General features: G+C 50.4%; 1 protein-coding gene across 4 annotated transcripts; it reads right to left on the bottom strand.

Moving 5' to 3' along the window:
- Window positions 1–294: 294 nt before the first annotated feature.
- On the bottom strand, window positions 295–16249 carry LOC122393448 (SLIT-ROBO Rho GTPase-activating protein 1-like). Of its 4 annotated transcripts, none has more exons than XM_043389465.1 (16): window positions 16217–16236; window positions 14690–14896; window positions 13681–13745; window positions 12913–12995; window positions 12446–12712; window positions 11367–11588; window positions 10684–11034; window positions 10009–10284; window positions 9362–9676; window positions 8963–9134; window positions 8441–8546; window positions 7794–8098; window positions 7337–7387; window positions 6906–7086; window positions 5286–5523; window positions 295–2783 (listed from the first exon to the last, which is right to left on the bottom strand). In XM_043389465.1, the coding sequence occupies exons 3-16, from the start codon at window positions 13736–13738 to the stop codon at window positions 1923–1925; spliced, it is 3486 nt and encodes a 1161-aa protein (XP_043245400.1). In that variant the 5' UTR covers window positions 13739–13745; window positions 14690–14896; window positions 16217–16236; the 3' UTR covers window positions 295–1922. The 4 variants fall into 4 exon arrangements, with proteins under 4 accessions (XP_043245400.1, XP_043245399.1, XP_043245401.1 ...); XM_043389464.1 differs by lacking the exon at window positions 16217–16236 and adding an exon at window positions 16147–16207; XM_043389466.1 differs by lacking the exons at window positions 7337–7387; window positions 16217–16236 and adding an exon at window positions 16147–16208.
- Between the last annotated feature and the right edge of the window lie 416 nt (window positions 16250–16665).

The following is a 16665-nucleotide window of genomic DNA, read 5'->3' as shown; positions in this document are numbered from 1 at the left end:
CAGAGCTATCTCACCACCGCATCAACGCAAGGAACCCAACTTGTACCTGGCCCTACCTGCTGCAGAAGGGATGCTAAGTCACCTACAGTCGAGCACTGTTATTGGGGTCGGGATGTTCTGTTTTCTGTTCCTGTTCATTCTGTTAGCCTGCAGCTTCGTCTGCTTTCATTTCGTCAATGAACCCCGGGCGAGAAACGACTCAAGAGTATTGACTTATGCGGTATATAAGGTCTTGGCTCAGTCTTATGCTTAGAATTGAAGCTACTGAGGTCCGAGTTACAAAATTAAAAAATGTTTATATGTTTGTCAGTTTATTAACGTAGAGAAAACATTCTCAAAGAGTATACATAAACGATTATTAAAATCACAGGTTTGTTGCGATCTATAGCTGTAGCTCTCTAACTCAACTCGCCTCGTTAACAGTAACACGGGACATCAGCTCGTGCCCATTCGTACAAATTCGAACACCAACATATATACACAAACTCCAAACGCGCCTATAGAGATTCTCGGGGGCTAGCTGCCCATATCTCACTAACACTCACGAGTAATGTCCGAATGGGGTCTGAACCACACTGGGGCAGCCCGCCTAACATTAACTATGGGAGTATGTTGGGCCCACGGCGGCCCGTTCAAGCGTTAATATCTCAGCTGGTATAGTACGAAGCTGTTACAATTAAACACGTCGTCACTGCGGATAGGTTAACAATGTCCACATCAACGCGATCAATGCCTCCAGACACACCTAACACATGAACTAACTGATTGGTCCGACAAAACGCTCCAAACGCGGCAACAGTGAACATGCCATCAACCATCGGAAGCTTTAGGGCTTTCCGCGTCCATCGAATTCGTGTCACGCCCCTGTCCCTGGCTCGACCACCTAACCCGAGCATCTACCACAACTACTGAGTGCGACGTCGATTAACCAACAACACATCTGGTCCGGTGCCTTCGTGAGTAGCACCTGTTTCAATACACACACACACAAACCCATCGCTCTGAGCAGACGAGAAACGAAAGAAGAGCGTCCTGTCCGATACCCTATTGGGCTACAATGAGAGCGTTCAGTGGCCAGCGGTCCCAAAGCTGCAGCGTTAAAGGTTATGGAGCCATATGAGATTGCTAGTATTACTAGTAAATGACGCCTGCTTTAGGCCCACATATTATTTTGTTGTGCAACTTTGAACCTATTCAGGAAACCAAACTCACGTAACTTAGAAACGACCCGCACTGCAAACTGGAGGCTTGATCAGGTCCAACGAGCACCCAAGCTGCCAGCTGCCAAATTGCGAAACCATTAAAAGAAACACCGCCTCACATCTGCCACAGGAAGCGCCCAGCAGACCACATGCCATCATTCAGTCTTCAACAAATTAAGAGCAGAACTCCATTGACAAGTTTGAAAGAGATTCACGTAGAGTGGGTATTGGCTCAATTTGGTCTTTTAAAACTACACATACTTGTGCACATGTGCACAATTTTTCCTAGAGCATCAAAGCTACCCAAAGTTGCACCGTATCTGATAGATGTCTTAGTAATGCACTTGAAATGCAAATGAAAGACAGTCATCTATCAACAATTAGCCACAACGTGGTGGTAACAACGCATCATCTTTAATATACCTAGATCCAACTTTCTATTCTAAAACAGTTTCCACTGGAATTCGCTAATTGGCAAGACTCAACCTAGAGAGCAACATTTGGCTTTCATCCTGAACTCAGACCCGACACATCTGTTGCGCTGTCCCAAGCGGGCCTCAGACGGACCTCAGCGGTCGTCGGCTGCCGTGATACTTACTGGCTCCGTCCGCAGGGCGGGCCCCGTCCGCTGGCCGATTGACCGCTGTCGTATGTACTGGTCCCGTCCGCTGGGCGGTTGGCCACTGTGCTAGCTATGGCAGACCACGTCCACCGATGCTCTCACTCCTCCGGTAGAGGTTTGGCCGCCGCCGGGCGGTGCTTCGGGCTCGGCTTGCGGGCCGGCTGCGGCTTCACTTTGGCCTGAGGCCGCAGCAGCGCCGGCTGATCGCCCGCCGGCGTCGGGTCAGCCACCACGGGCCGAGCAGCGGCCGCGTCACTGCCAGCTCCGCCCAGCAGGGGACGCACAACGGGGCCGGGCCGCACCGGTACCGGCCGGCCGCCGCGGCGAACCGTGCACTGGTCCTGACGGGCGAACGTCTCGGCAGCAGTGGACGGGGCCGCGGCGGGGGCGGGAGCGGGGGCGGGGGCGGGGGCGGCGCCCTCCTCCGACGAGCCGCTCGAGGTGCGCTGCAGCCGGTGCCACTCCGCCGGCAGGTCCAGCACCAGATCCGGCGTGTGTTTCAGCGCCAGCCGGCCGGCCGGCTCGGCGGCGGCCGCCGCGCGCGTCTCCCACAGCGCTCGCCGAGACAGCACGCTGCCGCTGGTCGGCGGGGAACACTCCGGCTCCTGTCTTACAGCGGCCACCGGCGGTCGGCGCGGTGCCGCGCGCGCACTGGCCGGCGCAGGAGGCGGCGGGTCGCTCTCCTCTCCCGGCTCATCCTCAGGAGACAGCTGACCGGCCCGGAGCCGCTCCGACACCATGGCCATCTCTCTGATGGCGCGCTCCAGCCGCTCCGTCTCCGAGTCTGCCTCCTCGCGGTCATCGGGGACGCTCACACGGACCGTGGTGACGCCTGCCGTCGGCTGGTGCAGTGTGGAGAGTGAGGAAGCGCGCGGGGCCGGTGTGGGCCGCCCGCCGCGCGGCAGGGTGGCGCACCGGTCGGGCACCCAGCCGCCGCCGCCGCCAGCCGACTCCGGTCTCTGCAGGTCCCAGTCGAGTGTTAGTGCCGCCACCGAGCGCAGGCAACACAGACCGAACGAGACGGACAGTGGACCGGAGGGACAGTCATGGTGGCATTAGTGGGAGGTGGGGTTAGGTAGAAAGGGCAGGACAGGAAGAGACGTTCAGCAGGGGGAGCAGTTTAAATCTTAAAAGAGAAGGCAGACCGACGAATACATGCTATGACAAATCACGACCCATTATCTCAGTTAGTCTGGTTTGTCATCACCGATTCACCTTATATCGTTTTTTATTTAGGCCAATTCCATTGAGGAGAAACAGAATCAATTGGCAAACCAAGTACAATCTTAGCCACTCGAGACTGGCAATGTATCCTCGGTTTGGAAGAGAACGGTAAAAAGTTTACAAATTATAGAGAAGGGCCACACGACGTCGTTGAAAGCTTTAGTGGGTACATATTACACGGTCATAAAACTCTACATGCCTTGATGTTGAAAAGTAGTTTCGAAAGACTGTGACTGACAATGATTAAACTTGTAAAGCATTCTTGTTTTTGTTTTATTTTTCAGTTCATGAATTCCTGCTCGTAACTGTTCGCAAACAAAACATCGTGAGATGGCCAGTGTGGTTAAGCAGCCGTCTAGATATAGCCCGTTTATCAAGAAACAAGCAAGACAACGATGAATTAGTCAAAGTCCAGCATTGGCATAATGCAAATGTTTTTGCCAGTTAATTTTAACCGAAAGTTTTCTGTTACCACTTTTGGCAAGTCACATTTTTAGTCGTTCATACATGTCGGGTCAGATGAGCAGTTGCGAAAAGTCAGTAGCTAGGGATTTGTCCCTTTCTCAAGATGGCAGCAGTTTTCATGCACCTCTCCGTGCGAACGGCAGTCACTCTGGGTTAGGTGTTGGGATTGCATGACGTTCACCCATTTATAAGCCGGGGAAGACCATAACATAAACGATAAAACAGTCGGTGTTTCGTAACCACAAACAGCGTGAGAGTAACGTTAATGATGTCCCGTAAATAACCCTGCACCATAGTCCATTTGGATTATCCGTTACACACAATGCGACCTTTCGGTGTGAATATCTATTTGTTTCCCGACTGAATAAATCATGACAATATGGAGCAGCAATGTTGCGAATCCCCGTTCGTTTACAGCAGCACGATACATGAACCACCTGCTTCCGACCCAATTCAATATAAGAGAGGCTAAGACCGGAGACCCACGCACGCGGCAGGCTACTAATTGCTACGGCGTAGGGTAACACAGCGAATCTGCCACACCAATAGCCCACATATCCGCGACCAGGAAACCATACGTCATTCACAGCCTTAGGGTAAGCAGGCAGCACATCCGGTACACCTTATGGAGGTTATGTACGATTAAACAGTGCAAAAATAATAAAACGTTATAAAATATGAAGCGCCACGTCATAAGCATGCTAAGAAACGATTACAGCAAAATAAAACCACAGGCAGTGTCATATAGATCGATCTATGCGACCCAATCCAAAACATCTGTATGCTCGCGAACAAAATGCAAAATAAAAAATGGCTCATGCATACCCTGTCTTTCCAGTATTGCACCCAATCATTAAGCTAAAAATTGTCTCGATATAAATCGAACAGATGCCTACTTGCACCGAAGATTGCACAGTTAACTGCCAAAACCAAGCTAAAAGGCAAAGGCAAGCCTAGCAATATGACATCACAGGTTGCAGCATTGTATGAAATATCAATGTTGACAGAACATGTCAATATGAGGAACAGAAAAATTGCATACCAATCTAGAGGCCGTGTTCTTAGTGTGAAATGTGAATGCCACACATGCTATTCGATAAAATGATGCACTCTCCGTCTGATTGAATCGAATTAAGCTCAAACGTGTTTAACGCTGTGTTGAACATAGCAATTATTGACACTCTTAACAACCAATAAGCCGTTGAAAACCTGAATATTCCACTTCACACCTCGTAAATACGTATTTTAGAGCATCAAACAATTGTGATGCTGATAATAAAAAGCAGCTCGCAAGACCCTGTGTACGTCAGCCACGACTATATGGTCCCATAATATAAGCTCCACAACCGCGACTAAATGGTCCCAGAATGGCTAGTATGCAGTCTGACTGCTAGTGAACTGACGCCTCCTACAGCGCTTGGCGCTGCCTCTCCGGTCCTCGCAAGCCACCCTATCCGCTCAACACCGCCATGCCGAAACCAGTCCGCCCCGCATGCCCGTTCACAGCACTATCAGCTACCTGTGGGGTGCGCGGCTCATCCCAGTCCCCTCCGCCCACTTCATGCTACTCGTCGCACCCACCGAGCAGGCACAGCTAAATCTCTTACTACAGCTACACCATGCACATGCAGTCTGCGAGCGGTGGTGAAGCACTTGAAACCACTCCACCGAAGGGGGATCTCGAGCAGAGGGGCGGCAGAGTGCTCTGCATCACTCCAATAGGGGAATCTCGGCAGAGCAGGCAGAGCAGACTACGGGGGTGCGGGCGGTACCTCGGGCGGCGCTGCTCTCTCCTGCTGCTGAAGCTGCTGCTGGCGATCCTGCTGGTCGTACAGCTGCTGCTCGTGGACGGCCGGCTCGCTGGTGGACGGGGCCGAGTCGGACCCCACTGACGCGGTCGACCGTGTGGACAGGGTGGATGTGGACGAGGCCGGTGCCGGTCCGGTGACCACAGTGACGGTGACACGGTGACCGGGACTGGGCTCCAGCAGACTGGTGCGCTCCTCGTCCCTGCCGATGGAACAAGGCAAAGCGTACACACAGCGGTTAAAAGAGTGGTGCAGTTAGTTCGGAGAGGGGAAGGAGGGTAAGGGAAAGGGAAGATTGGACAGGAGAAAGAGTGTGTGAGAGAAACAGGGAGAGACGGGATGAGAAGAGATATGGGGACTGGGGGTTCTGCGACACCTGAGCGAGCGTCATTTCAGCGAACGACATTTGTGCGAAGTCTTTTCAGCGATTATCAATTTAAGCGATTGACTTTTTCAGCGATTGTCAGGTCGGCGAATTCAATCATAGCGATTATCAACTTAAGCGAGGACCAGAATCAGCGAAACCAGATTGAGCGAATATATGGAGGTCAATGGGGTACCAATTGAGCGAACACAGTTACAGCGAAACCGAACGCGACGGAAGTCAATCATTTGCTACTTTTCGGTAATCCTTACCCTTGGAATACCCGCTTGGTATGTGTCATGCTTCAAGCTTAGCTGCGCGCGGTAAATTAAAAATTTGCTTTTAAGCTTGGAAACCAAAATTATCTGGCCCCATTCTGCAACTTTGATCTGGAAATGTGGAACGTGAGAGATAGGACGATGGAAGGAATGCCAAGGACCAATAATAAACTCGAGGGATGGCAGGGGGGATCCAGTCTATGTTTCAAGGACATCACCCAAATATCTGGAAATTCGTAGGTACGTTGCTTCGGGCAAGAACAAATTTTACAACATGGGAACTGATTCAAATTCAAGCGGGGGAATTTCGCGAAAAACAGCAAAAGCAATATGAATCTCTGAACGAACGTTTGGTCATCATTATTGACAAACAGCAAGTGGGGGGGAGGGTGAAATCGAGCCGCTGGAATTTTTGAGTTTGGAGCTTAATGTCTGAACTTTGAACGTGACATCCGCCATCCAGTTCCGGATAAACATGAAAAGTTCCGGAAACATTCGTTGTGCGAACGCTCGCAAAAGAAAAAAGCAAAAATACGGGACGATGAAGTGTTTCGCTGAAATGACAGTCGCTCAAACTGTAGTCGACGAAAAAGATGTCGTTAAAACATAGCTTTCGCTTAAATTGATAATCGCTATATTTGATAATTGCTTAATTTGATATTCGCTAAGTTGCCAGTCGCTGAAAATGGTTCGCTCAAATGACGTTCGCTCAAATGACGCTCGCTAAAGTCGCTCGCACCGGGGACTGGGGAGAGGATAGCGAAGAAAAAGATGAATATCAAAAGTCACTCATTTCAATATTGGCACAATTATCACGCAGCAGGCCATATAACGAGTCAGCACCCATACACAAATTATGACCGACCTATCAATAAAATTTCGAGTGGCATCCAATCCCACACCTAGCACCACTTCACATCCTGTCACCGGCCGTACACTGACCTGATTTTCAGCATGATGTATTTATCGGGCACGAGTCCGTCTCGGCCGCGGAAGTGCCCTTTCCACCAGTCGGGGGACACCTGACGGTACAGAGTGAGTACGTCTCCGCAGCGGAAGCTAAGCTCGCGCACCGAGCGGGCCGTGAAGTCGTACTGAGCCACCGCCTCCAACTGCTCACACTCTGAGGGAGGGGAAGAGAGGGACGCGTCAGTTGTGGTCTTGAGGGGCTGGTAAGCCGTAATTCAATTAAAGGAAAAAAACGATGCATACGAAAAGCTCTACGATTGGTGCCCTATATCAAAACGCAAGATAAAACAAACATGATAATAATAATAATGTGTACATTATCCCACGGAGCGACGAGTGCGAAAAAGTGATTTGTTGTTTGGTACTTGCGTGCTTCACTGTACACACGACAAACATATACTCACTTCCGAAAATGCGCATGCTAAGATCTTTTTCCGTTGCCCTGAGAACAACATCTGAAAGAAAACAAAAAACATAAACAAAATAAAATGAAAACAAAAACAAAATCAAAGACAAAGCTCTATATCACACCATAAACCAAACCAGAATCGTTTATACAAATATGAAATATTAGAACAAAAGCATATCGGCATGAAAAAATATCACACCACTACAAGAGGAAATGTCCTGCACAGTGCATATCATAACGATCTGCGGGCAAAACACAAACCACTCTTTTCGTATGCCAGTCACGGGTCAGGCATATTTACCGTGCGTCCTAGTCCAAGCCCGGTCCCCAAACCGCCTATCAAGAGCCTGCCTGACTACACCCGGCTTCGATCAGATCGCAGCTGAAGGAGGAAAAACACAGCAACAACAATAACAACAGCCTCCTCCGGCCCGCGCCGCGTGCTCTCTCACCGTCCTCCGACTGGGCGTCCGGCTCGCCGTCGCCGCCGTCCCCGGCTCCCCCGGACACCTCTGAGGGCGCCTCGCCAATCTCCTCCGTCTGGTGGTTCTGCCGACTGATGTACTTCTCGTACACCGGTCCGCCGTCGTGAGGGAAGATCTCCTCGTGGCAGAGGATGATGTGCTTCATCAGCTCGTTCACCAGGTTCTGGTACTGCACCTGATCCTTACTCTCGGGGATCGGCAGCAGCGTGGGCCCGAAGCAGATGGCTAAGTTGTAGGGCTCCATCATGTTTTCGTCGCTGAATTCGGACAGACTGCGGGCGGAGATATGGGCGAAAGTAACAGAGCAGGCTAGAGAAACCGTGCCAATGAAACATGTACTGCGTGTAGTTCAGGAAAAACAGCAAGGACGAAAATAAGGCATTGTAGTAATGGCGAGGACAAGATCATGAGCAAGAACGATCAACATGAGCATGCTTATAGCTGATGCACAATCGGTCCCTTAGGAGAGCTCCAACGCATGGAAAATTAGAATCGGGACATTCGATGGCAATGAATTAGTAATTGACTCAGCCCGTCCGGTAGTCTCGAGAGTTTGGTGTTGGGAGGGCCACCCACTGGCAGATTCGGGCATCGTATGAAGTCGGACCACTTACTGGCTGAGGAAGGCGAACAGGTAGCGCATCACCAGCTGCACCGAGTGTGGCAGGGTGGAGATGACCTCGCGGAGCCGGGCCGTCCGCTCCTCCGGGTCAGACAGCTCTGGAACATGACACAGGCACAGCTGGTCAGGGAGGATGACAGAATTGGCAAATGGCAGCTGATCGGACTGCCAAATAAAACTGCATATTGTCAGACAGGGCTACAAGGTAGTACATGGCCAGGATGGCGAACAACCCTAATAGGAAAGTAATCTTGGAACAACCCCATCAGAACGCTGGCCCGTTTCCCATTCAATGTCTGTGAGAAGTACCGAAACTTATGCATACCGAGTATACGACAGTGCTGTGCAGGACATAGCCTAATTAAGATCGAGCCAGCTAGTCAGTCCGATGACAGCACAGCGCAGAAATAAGCTGTTGAGGCACTTTAAGTGATAATCCACCAAGCCTAGAAATTCAGCATACCACAGCGCTGCACTTCATTGCAACAGTTTGCATTCCTAGATTTCGACTCACGTGCGATCTCCATAAACTGGTCGAAGTAGGGCGTGGGGAAGATGGGCTCCCGGAGCTCCCTGAGGTACAGTTTGAGCACTCCGGCCGCAGAGTTGATGTCAGAAGCGTCAGACACATCGGCCAGCGGGTCCTCGCCGCGCTCGAAACTGTCGCGGAAACTGTTTATCTCCACCTAGAAGACAACCGGGATAGGAACGTGGAAACAATCAATCGATAGTGAATAAAAAAGCCGTGAGCATTGAACGCAGCTGCTCGAATATCCACATTTTACCATAAACCAGGCGAATGAATATACTAATACCAGTTTGAGCTATTGTGAAACAATCATTCATAACAATAAAACGCCAGACTCTGTCTCTCGGATAAACTCATTCACCTATCGCCATCGCCACCTCCTACCTGTGACCCGGAGACGCGGAAGATGCCCTGGTGGTGCAGCCCGTACAGGTTGATGACACGCACACAGGAGCGCACTATGAGCGGAATCTCCTGTCCGCTGAGCTCCACATACTCCTCCAGACTGCCGCCGAACAGTCTCGGCTGGCCGTCGGTGGGCGGTCGGCCCAGTCGCGGTCGACGCGGCCGGGGGGCACACACGGGCCGGGCCGGCCGCTCCAGCTCCGGCGCGTGCTCGGATAGACCGGAGCGGAGAAGTTCGCGCTTCACCTGCAGTCTGGCCAGCAGCCGAGAGTCGGACACCAGCTCGGCAAACTTCTGCGGGGACCCGACGGACGGACACAGGCGCTTTAGAAACTGAGATGCACTGAATAGAATGGCACGAGGGGTTTGTTTAGCAGCACTAATTAATCCAAAGAGAAATATCCTGCCAAAGAAGCTGCGAACAAGGCCTCCGTCCGCCCTAACCATGGCACAAAACTTCTACGTCCGCCCAGCCCTTCCGAGACATAACTTCCCCACAGGTTATGCAGCTGTATTGTAACAAAGAAACCTCAGTCAGGAGCGGGACATCGACCCCTTCATCCCTTCCTCAGCCATACCGCAGCGTAGAACTCCCTCCCCCCCCCCCCCCGTTCGCCCCGCCGTACCGTAACGTAGAACTGCGCCGTCTCCAGCTGGTCGCCCCTCTGTTTGGCCAGCGCCGTCTCGGTGGGCCGGGGCGGCGGGTCACGGCCGGCCGCGAACTGCGCCCGACAGTCCAGCTCGGCCGTGGCAGCCATCGCCAGCAGACTGCGCTCGGCCGTCTCCATCGTCTTCCACTGCTCGGCCGTCGCCGTCTTCAGCGTCTCGATGCGGCCGCAGAGCGCGTCGTACCGCGATCGGGTCTCCTCCAGGATCGCCGGGTCCACATCGTAGCGAGACATCTGACCGCGGAAAGCGGAGTGAGCAGGGAAGAATGAAGGGGGAAGGCTGGCGGCCGGCAGCTAGCAATCAGGTCCGAGACAGAAAAAAAACTCGATGATGATGGTGGTGATGATGATGATGAATTGGGGTTTTTGGGCGCCCAGACTACAGTGGTCATCGGCGCCCAAGTAAAAACTCGCCCACGTTGTCAGCTACACGTCGTATTGCAACATCCAAACAATGCAAAAAGAAAAATAGTAAGCTTATTGCATTGTTGGCAAGGATATCGATAACGAAAAGCAATAGGCGTTAAAATATCTACTGCCCCAAGTAACCTCTTTCCCGCACAACCTTTTATCCTCAGCAGTCAGCCCAGTCCCACCCTCCCCGGCCCATCACCTGCCTTCCCCATCACTCACAATATCGCCCTTGTACGGGATGAACTCAAACTTCTTTGGCAGCATGAACGGCGCGTTGTTGGCCTCCATGAACCTCTGTCTGTCGAGCCGCGCGTCCAGCTGGGACACCGCGCGCCGCAGGTCGTCCACGGCCTGTCGCTCGCCGGCCAGTACACCCTCCTGAGCGTCACAGGCCATGAGTAGCGCGCGGCCCAGCGTGGCGTGCACCCCGGCGTCGGCACAGTCCAGCGTGTCCGGTAGGTCCTCCACGAAGAAGCGCTGCATGGTGGCGTTGGCCGCCTCCAGGCAGAGGAGGAAGTCGTTGCGCGCGCGCAGCGCCTGGAGGCGAGTGTCCTGGTACTTGTTCCGCCGCTGGGTGGTGGAGACGAGGGCGGGGTTAGTGACTGCTAATCGAGCTATGGAGTGCGGTGTGTGATGAGGGTTACTGGGTAGTCAGACACTCGATAAATACCCAGCTCAATGGGCAGTGGAAATAACTTCCTTTTATCATGTTTTTCAACATGTCTAGCTTTTTAAAGCAGCAGCTTTCACCGAACGCCGAATAAAGCTGGAATAATTTGAAGAGCTCGATGCAGTCGAAAAAAAAAACTTGAAATACTAGCTGGGTTCGAGTTTTTTTTCAAAATATGTGCCTTATATAACCACACACGATGTCGTTACAATCGCGTCACCATTCCGCCCACCTTGACGATCTCCTTCTCGACAAGTCGGAACTTCCGCGACTTGTCCAGCTTGTCCTCCGGCAGGTTCACCTCCAGCTTGGCCTTCTGGTTGACCACGTACTGCAGCTTGGCCTCGGCCGCGCTGAACAGGGCGTAGTACGTGTTGTACGTCTTGGTCGACTCCTGCAGCTCATTGATGAGCTTCAGTATCTCCTCATGTGATTCGGTGCATATCTGACGGCACTGGCGATGAGGAACAGCCGCAATCAGCGATACACAGAGCCTTACCGCGCAATGTAAACAAGCACTACAGCACGACACAGAGACGATCACGAGAAGTTACAGCACTCACCGTTCCTGGAACCTAACAGGCGAGCCGCACGGCGCGATCGACAATCCTAACATGATTCGACACACCCCAGTACGGGCCCCGTTATACAGCAGCATACCCTGGGACGGGATTACTCTGCACCCGGGGCCGGCCGACCGCAAGACACGGCCATCCAAACACTGTCTGATAGCCCTGCGGGGTACAGCCATCCCAGCACCGGCTGGCCAGGCGGTAAATCCATGCCTCGATAATATTTTTAATTTTTAAATAAATTTGGTTCGAATGTTTGAATGGGCGGATTGACAGGGTCGAAGCCGACGCTATGCCTGAGCTTGTTGCTCGAGCACCGAACCCTACAGCCATCCGACCAGGAAATTCCGGTGATCGAGAAAAAACAAACTTTAGCGTGCCAATCAAAAGCGGACAGGATCGTTGCCCTTATCCGACTGTAACTGGCTGCGACTGCTCCCACCAACCGCAGACCATCGCCAGGAGTATCGTGTCAGTCTCATGTCAGGAGTCTCATATATCGAGCACCGGAGCGACTCGGAACCCGAACTCGATACACGAACCACCAGGTGTCCGATGCTCTACCAACAGAGCTAGAAGCCTTGGCCGTTTAGATGCAGCCAGTAGTCCAGCCGACCGTTAGGCCGTGGAACGAGCCGCAAGCATATCGCACGATACAACATCAGCTGCCCATTCCAGCACAGGACGTCCCCTCCCCTCCCACCGGCCACCCGGCGTCCCCCCGAACCCTCTCACGTACCCGTCTGTGTGCGCGCTGCAGGTCGTCGCCGAGCCGGGCCAGTTTCTGCGGCAGCACCGTGCCGTAAATGTCGGCCAGGGTGGCGCGCTGCCGCGCCTCCAGCTGCGTCTGCTGCTGCAGCTGCTGCCAGCAGCCGTGGGAGGACAGCAGCGACGCCTGCTCCCGCTTGGTCTTCAGCTCCTTGTGGCGCTGTGTCAGCGAGCGGTGCAGCTTGTCCAGGCCGCGGCTGTAGTCCTGCTCCACGTCGGCGCGCCGCCGGTAAAACTCCTGTCCAACAAAGCCAACGGGACGGTCGATAACTCCTGTCGAGCTGAGAGGCGGGGACGGTAGGTAGCACGGGAGGATAATCTGTGGCTTGTCAACAACACGACAGTTAGGACGGTGTATGAGCGCCCTAACCGTCTAACTACATTCCATGACGCTAACCAAAACCCATTATTGTCCGTGTCTTATTCATTCCAGCGTACCTGCAGCTCCAAGAGGACGGCAGCCTGCGTGTCAGCCCGACTGTCCAGGCAGCGCAACTGCTCCGCCAGCTGCTGCTTCAGGTCTGCCGACAGGCCAGCGCGACACGTCAGCAGGGCATGTAAGGCCAACAGGCCAGCCGGACAGTGCAGCAGAGCATGTATGGTCTACATAAGCATCACGACTGAGGCTGGTGAGACACGCTCTGGAGCTGCCAAGCATTACCCACCCAACAAAAATTCGACTTTGATCTCCATTTTACCAGCAAATTCCAGGCACAAATCGATGTCTGCGTTCAGAAATTTGTTACGCTCTCAGACACGCCCGCGGCAAGCACATGCGCGCAAACACCTTTTCAAGGAGCAATAATTATCCGAGCTTCATTGTAAACTCCTCGACCAACTACCGAATGCAGTAGCGTCAGTTCTTAACCAGTTTTTGGTGAGCGATCGGGACACACAAGAGATGGGGAACCAAAATACATCCTATCAAACCATCATTCCAAGTGCAAACTGAATCTTTTGGTACCAGCCTCATTTTCAGGGTCGATAATCGAGATATGACATCAATGTCAATTATCATTCATGGGCCCCACCGGCCTATTCCCTGTACAAAAGTGTTGAGATTTTGCAATGCTCTCAGCATCCGGGTTCCTTTTATGGAGGGAAATAGGGCTTTCAGAGGGAAGCAAACTCTTCAGTTCCTATGACAATACATCTGTTTTTACATGGGTCACCTGACGTTCGGTCAGGTCAGGTGAGAGCACATACCTTTTATGATGCCTTCAAAGCCAGATTCCTTCTTGGATGATCTCTTTTCTGAAGACATGTTTGACCTGAGAAAAGGTGCACAGGTCATCAACAAAACATTTGCATTCCTTTGTTGGCAAGACACATCACTTCTGAATAGGAACAAATGTTCTAGACATTCAGAATTGTCACCATTGCCAGGGACAATATATCTAGCATATACCACAGCATTGGTGACTGGTAGAGCCTCTGCAGTATATTGCAGTGTCATAACCATGTACCCATTACACATTACCACCTACATGCAAGAGTTGCACACCTTAATGGCCCCAGGGTGTTAGATGTAAAATTTAGGGCAAAAATTAATGAAGAGAGCAGAAAATAAAGCATCCAAAGATCTTCACAATAGTTGAAGAAGTGCATACATTATTTGTTAATGTGCATCATAGCAGGTAGCAAATAGTGTGCTGGAGCTGCTGTGTAGTGTGTTGTGCACTGTGTGAACAATAGCTGTATTTTGTAAGGTTAAGAATTCCACATTGCTGAAAGGAAAAAATGTCCACCTGCCTCATACAACTTCATAGAACTAATTGATACTGATATATGACACTAAAATACTTATTCTAGTGGGACTAGACTAGGGACATCAAATCATTCCTTTTTTCCCCTAAGAAATAGAGGTTGCATAGGCATTAGGCACTAAATCAAGGCTGTCAGGCCATCTACCATACATATTACATACATAAGGGATCCAGTAATCTTGGGTCTAGTCAATGCCCATTCCCCTTAATTTTGATAGGTAACTTGCTGGCTGGATCACCGCTTTTCATCCAGGAATTCATTAACTTTTTACAAGCATTATTTTGTAAATGCTAGGCTAGGGAGTTAACTATGCAAGCTTCTGTACAACAGTCTGGCTGGCATATGCCAGCCAGACTGTTGTACAGGTGGTTGAAGGCTGGGTTTAGGGGATGGAGAAAAGACTGCTTATTGGTATAAGTATGCAGGTACTAAGTTGGTAGGTACTCACCATTTAACAGCACAGAACAAAGACTGCCAATCAGTTTACTAGTATGACGAAAATAAATCTTCTGGCTTCAACAGAGACTTGAGCATTTCAAAAAACAATCGAGAGATAGGTACTCTACTGAAATGTGAAAGTGAGTGTGACAACTCATTTGCTGTTGTTCATCCCTAGCCTCTAAACTGAGCCATCATGGTCCAGCTTCACAGGTCTCTGGAAGTAAAATCTTTTAAATTCACATCCATTCTTTGGGTAAAAACTACCAAGTAAATACTGGAAGTTTAAGTTCCAAGGGGGAGCAGTTTAAACATTTGCCCCTCCACATCTGTTTGCAGTGTGGCCAAATTGGTTTAGCGTTAGGGGGAGGATGTATAAAAAAGTCGTATGAGGATGTCACTTTTTTCAAAAAACTCGTCTTCAGTGTCATCTTAGATGCAGTTTTTACAAGTTATGTGGAAAAACTATACCTGACGTCAAGCTCTGGTGGAAAGTAAAAAAAATCAGATATTGTCATCCTCATCAAAGATGAAAAAACATTGCAAGCGCGACAGTACGAGTATGACGGTGTGAATCGTACATTGGAACATTTTAAGTCTTTATTCCTTCACTAGGTAGTAGGTATGCTTTCACAACAAAAACGTTGTGATGATGTAACTTTAAAATTTCTGAGGATGTCATTATACTTTTCATTGGGGGTGACTTTCCCCGCAACATCACCAATTTGGCTACACTGTCTGTTTGTTTATTAGAGCTTTACTGCATGCCAACTACTGGGGTCATTTTGCATCCATGCCCATCCCACAGTTCCTACCCAAAATATACAATCTATTTCTAACAAAGAAAGCTCCACATTTTTACCAGAATTTTTTTCTAGCTGTACAGTATAGAGAATCAAAATCTGATTTCCTTACGTTGGCTTAAGCTGGGCAGTAGTTTTTGAGAAGTGGGCTCCTTGTAGTTAACATCTCAAACCAGTTTTCCGGATCTGCCAATGCCGAACAACACTCAGAACTACAAATCATATGACTCAGCCTGGCCCAAGGCTATAGAACTCCAGGGCGGTGTTTCACGGGACGCTGCTACCACGCTGCTATCAAATTGCGCGAGCTGACGTCATACTTGTGGTAGTGTTGGAGCAATGGGCCTGTTGATGTTTCCATGGAAACCCAATTTGACACGTGTAAAAGCAGCGTGCTGCTATCACCGGTGAAAAAGGGCCGCCTGGCCCTGGAGTAATACGGAGTAAGAACCCTCTTATACTGTTAATTTGACTGATGACTGGAAAATCCTTCAACCCAAACCTTAGCCTAGGGCACCTTCCGGCATCCAATGTGAATGTCTGATTTTCGAGGTAAATTGAAATCCTTTCTCTCATGCCAATCATCCAAGGTCGTTTCAAGCAAGGAAGATTAACACAATTTTATCAATCTGCCAGTTCCACGTAACGTAACACTGTATCCTACCACAGACCGGCCCGTCTGGCCACGGGCAATTGAAATTAATTGAAGAAAATAAGCTTTAATTAAGCCTAACTGCAAAACTGGCGCGACTGCGACTCTCAAACAAGGTTGCGAAAAGCCTGTTTCATATGTGCTCGAAATGGCAGCAGGCATTTCAGATTTTTCACTTTTCGCCAAGATTAGGCTTTTTCACCCACGGCCTAAATTGCGTAGCAGCTTGCTTTGGCATTGACTTTCATATTATTCCTGGTTTCATATCAACGACAGTTCAGTGTAAAGCATACAATGCAAATTTCTCAAAGTTGTAGATCAACCATTCCATAAAACTAAAGAGGTGCTACTCTTTCCTTAGGCTTTTCAGTTTTCAATAGCTGCCAAGATCACCGGTGCAGTTACGTTAGCTTTTCAACTCCAATGCGCTTAAAATGGATAGGTACTTGGATGATCTCAAACAGATTTTTTAATCCGTCAATGGATTCAACACTCAAATTGACATTTGTTACGTGTTCTCTATTAAAGTTG

Source organism: Amphibalanus amphitrite, unplaced genomic scaffold (genome assembly GCF_019059575.1).
Source record: "Amphibalanus amphitrite isolate SeventyFive unplaced genomic scaffold, NRLGWU_Aamphi_draft 000535F_arrow, whole genome shotgun sequence".
NCBI classification, from domain to species: Eukaryota; Metazoa; Arthropoda; class Thecostraca; order Balanomorpha; family Balanidae; genus Amphibalanus; species Amphibalanus amphitrite.
This window is presented reverse-complemented; position numbering and strand designations above follow the sequence as displayed.

Excerpts from the sequence above, each read along its gene's own strand:
- LOC122393448 (XM_043389465.1), bottom strand. The coding sequence starts at position 13,738 with ATGTCTTCAGAAAAGAGATCATCCAAGAAGGAATCTGGCTTTGAAGGC. Across the intron at positions 12,713-12,912 it reads CCGTCCTCTTGGAGCTGCAG|GAGTTTTACCGGCGGCGCGC; the intron begins GTACGCTGGAAT and ends TTTGTTGGACAG. Across the intron at positions 7,087-7,336 it reads TAGCATGCGCATTTTCGGAA|AGTGTGAGCAGTTGGAGGCG; the intron begins GTGAGTATATGT and ends CCCCTCCCTCAG.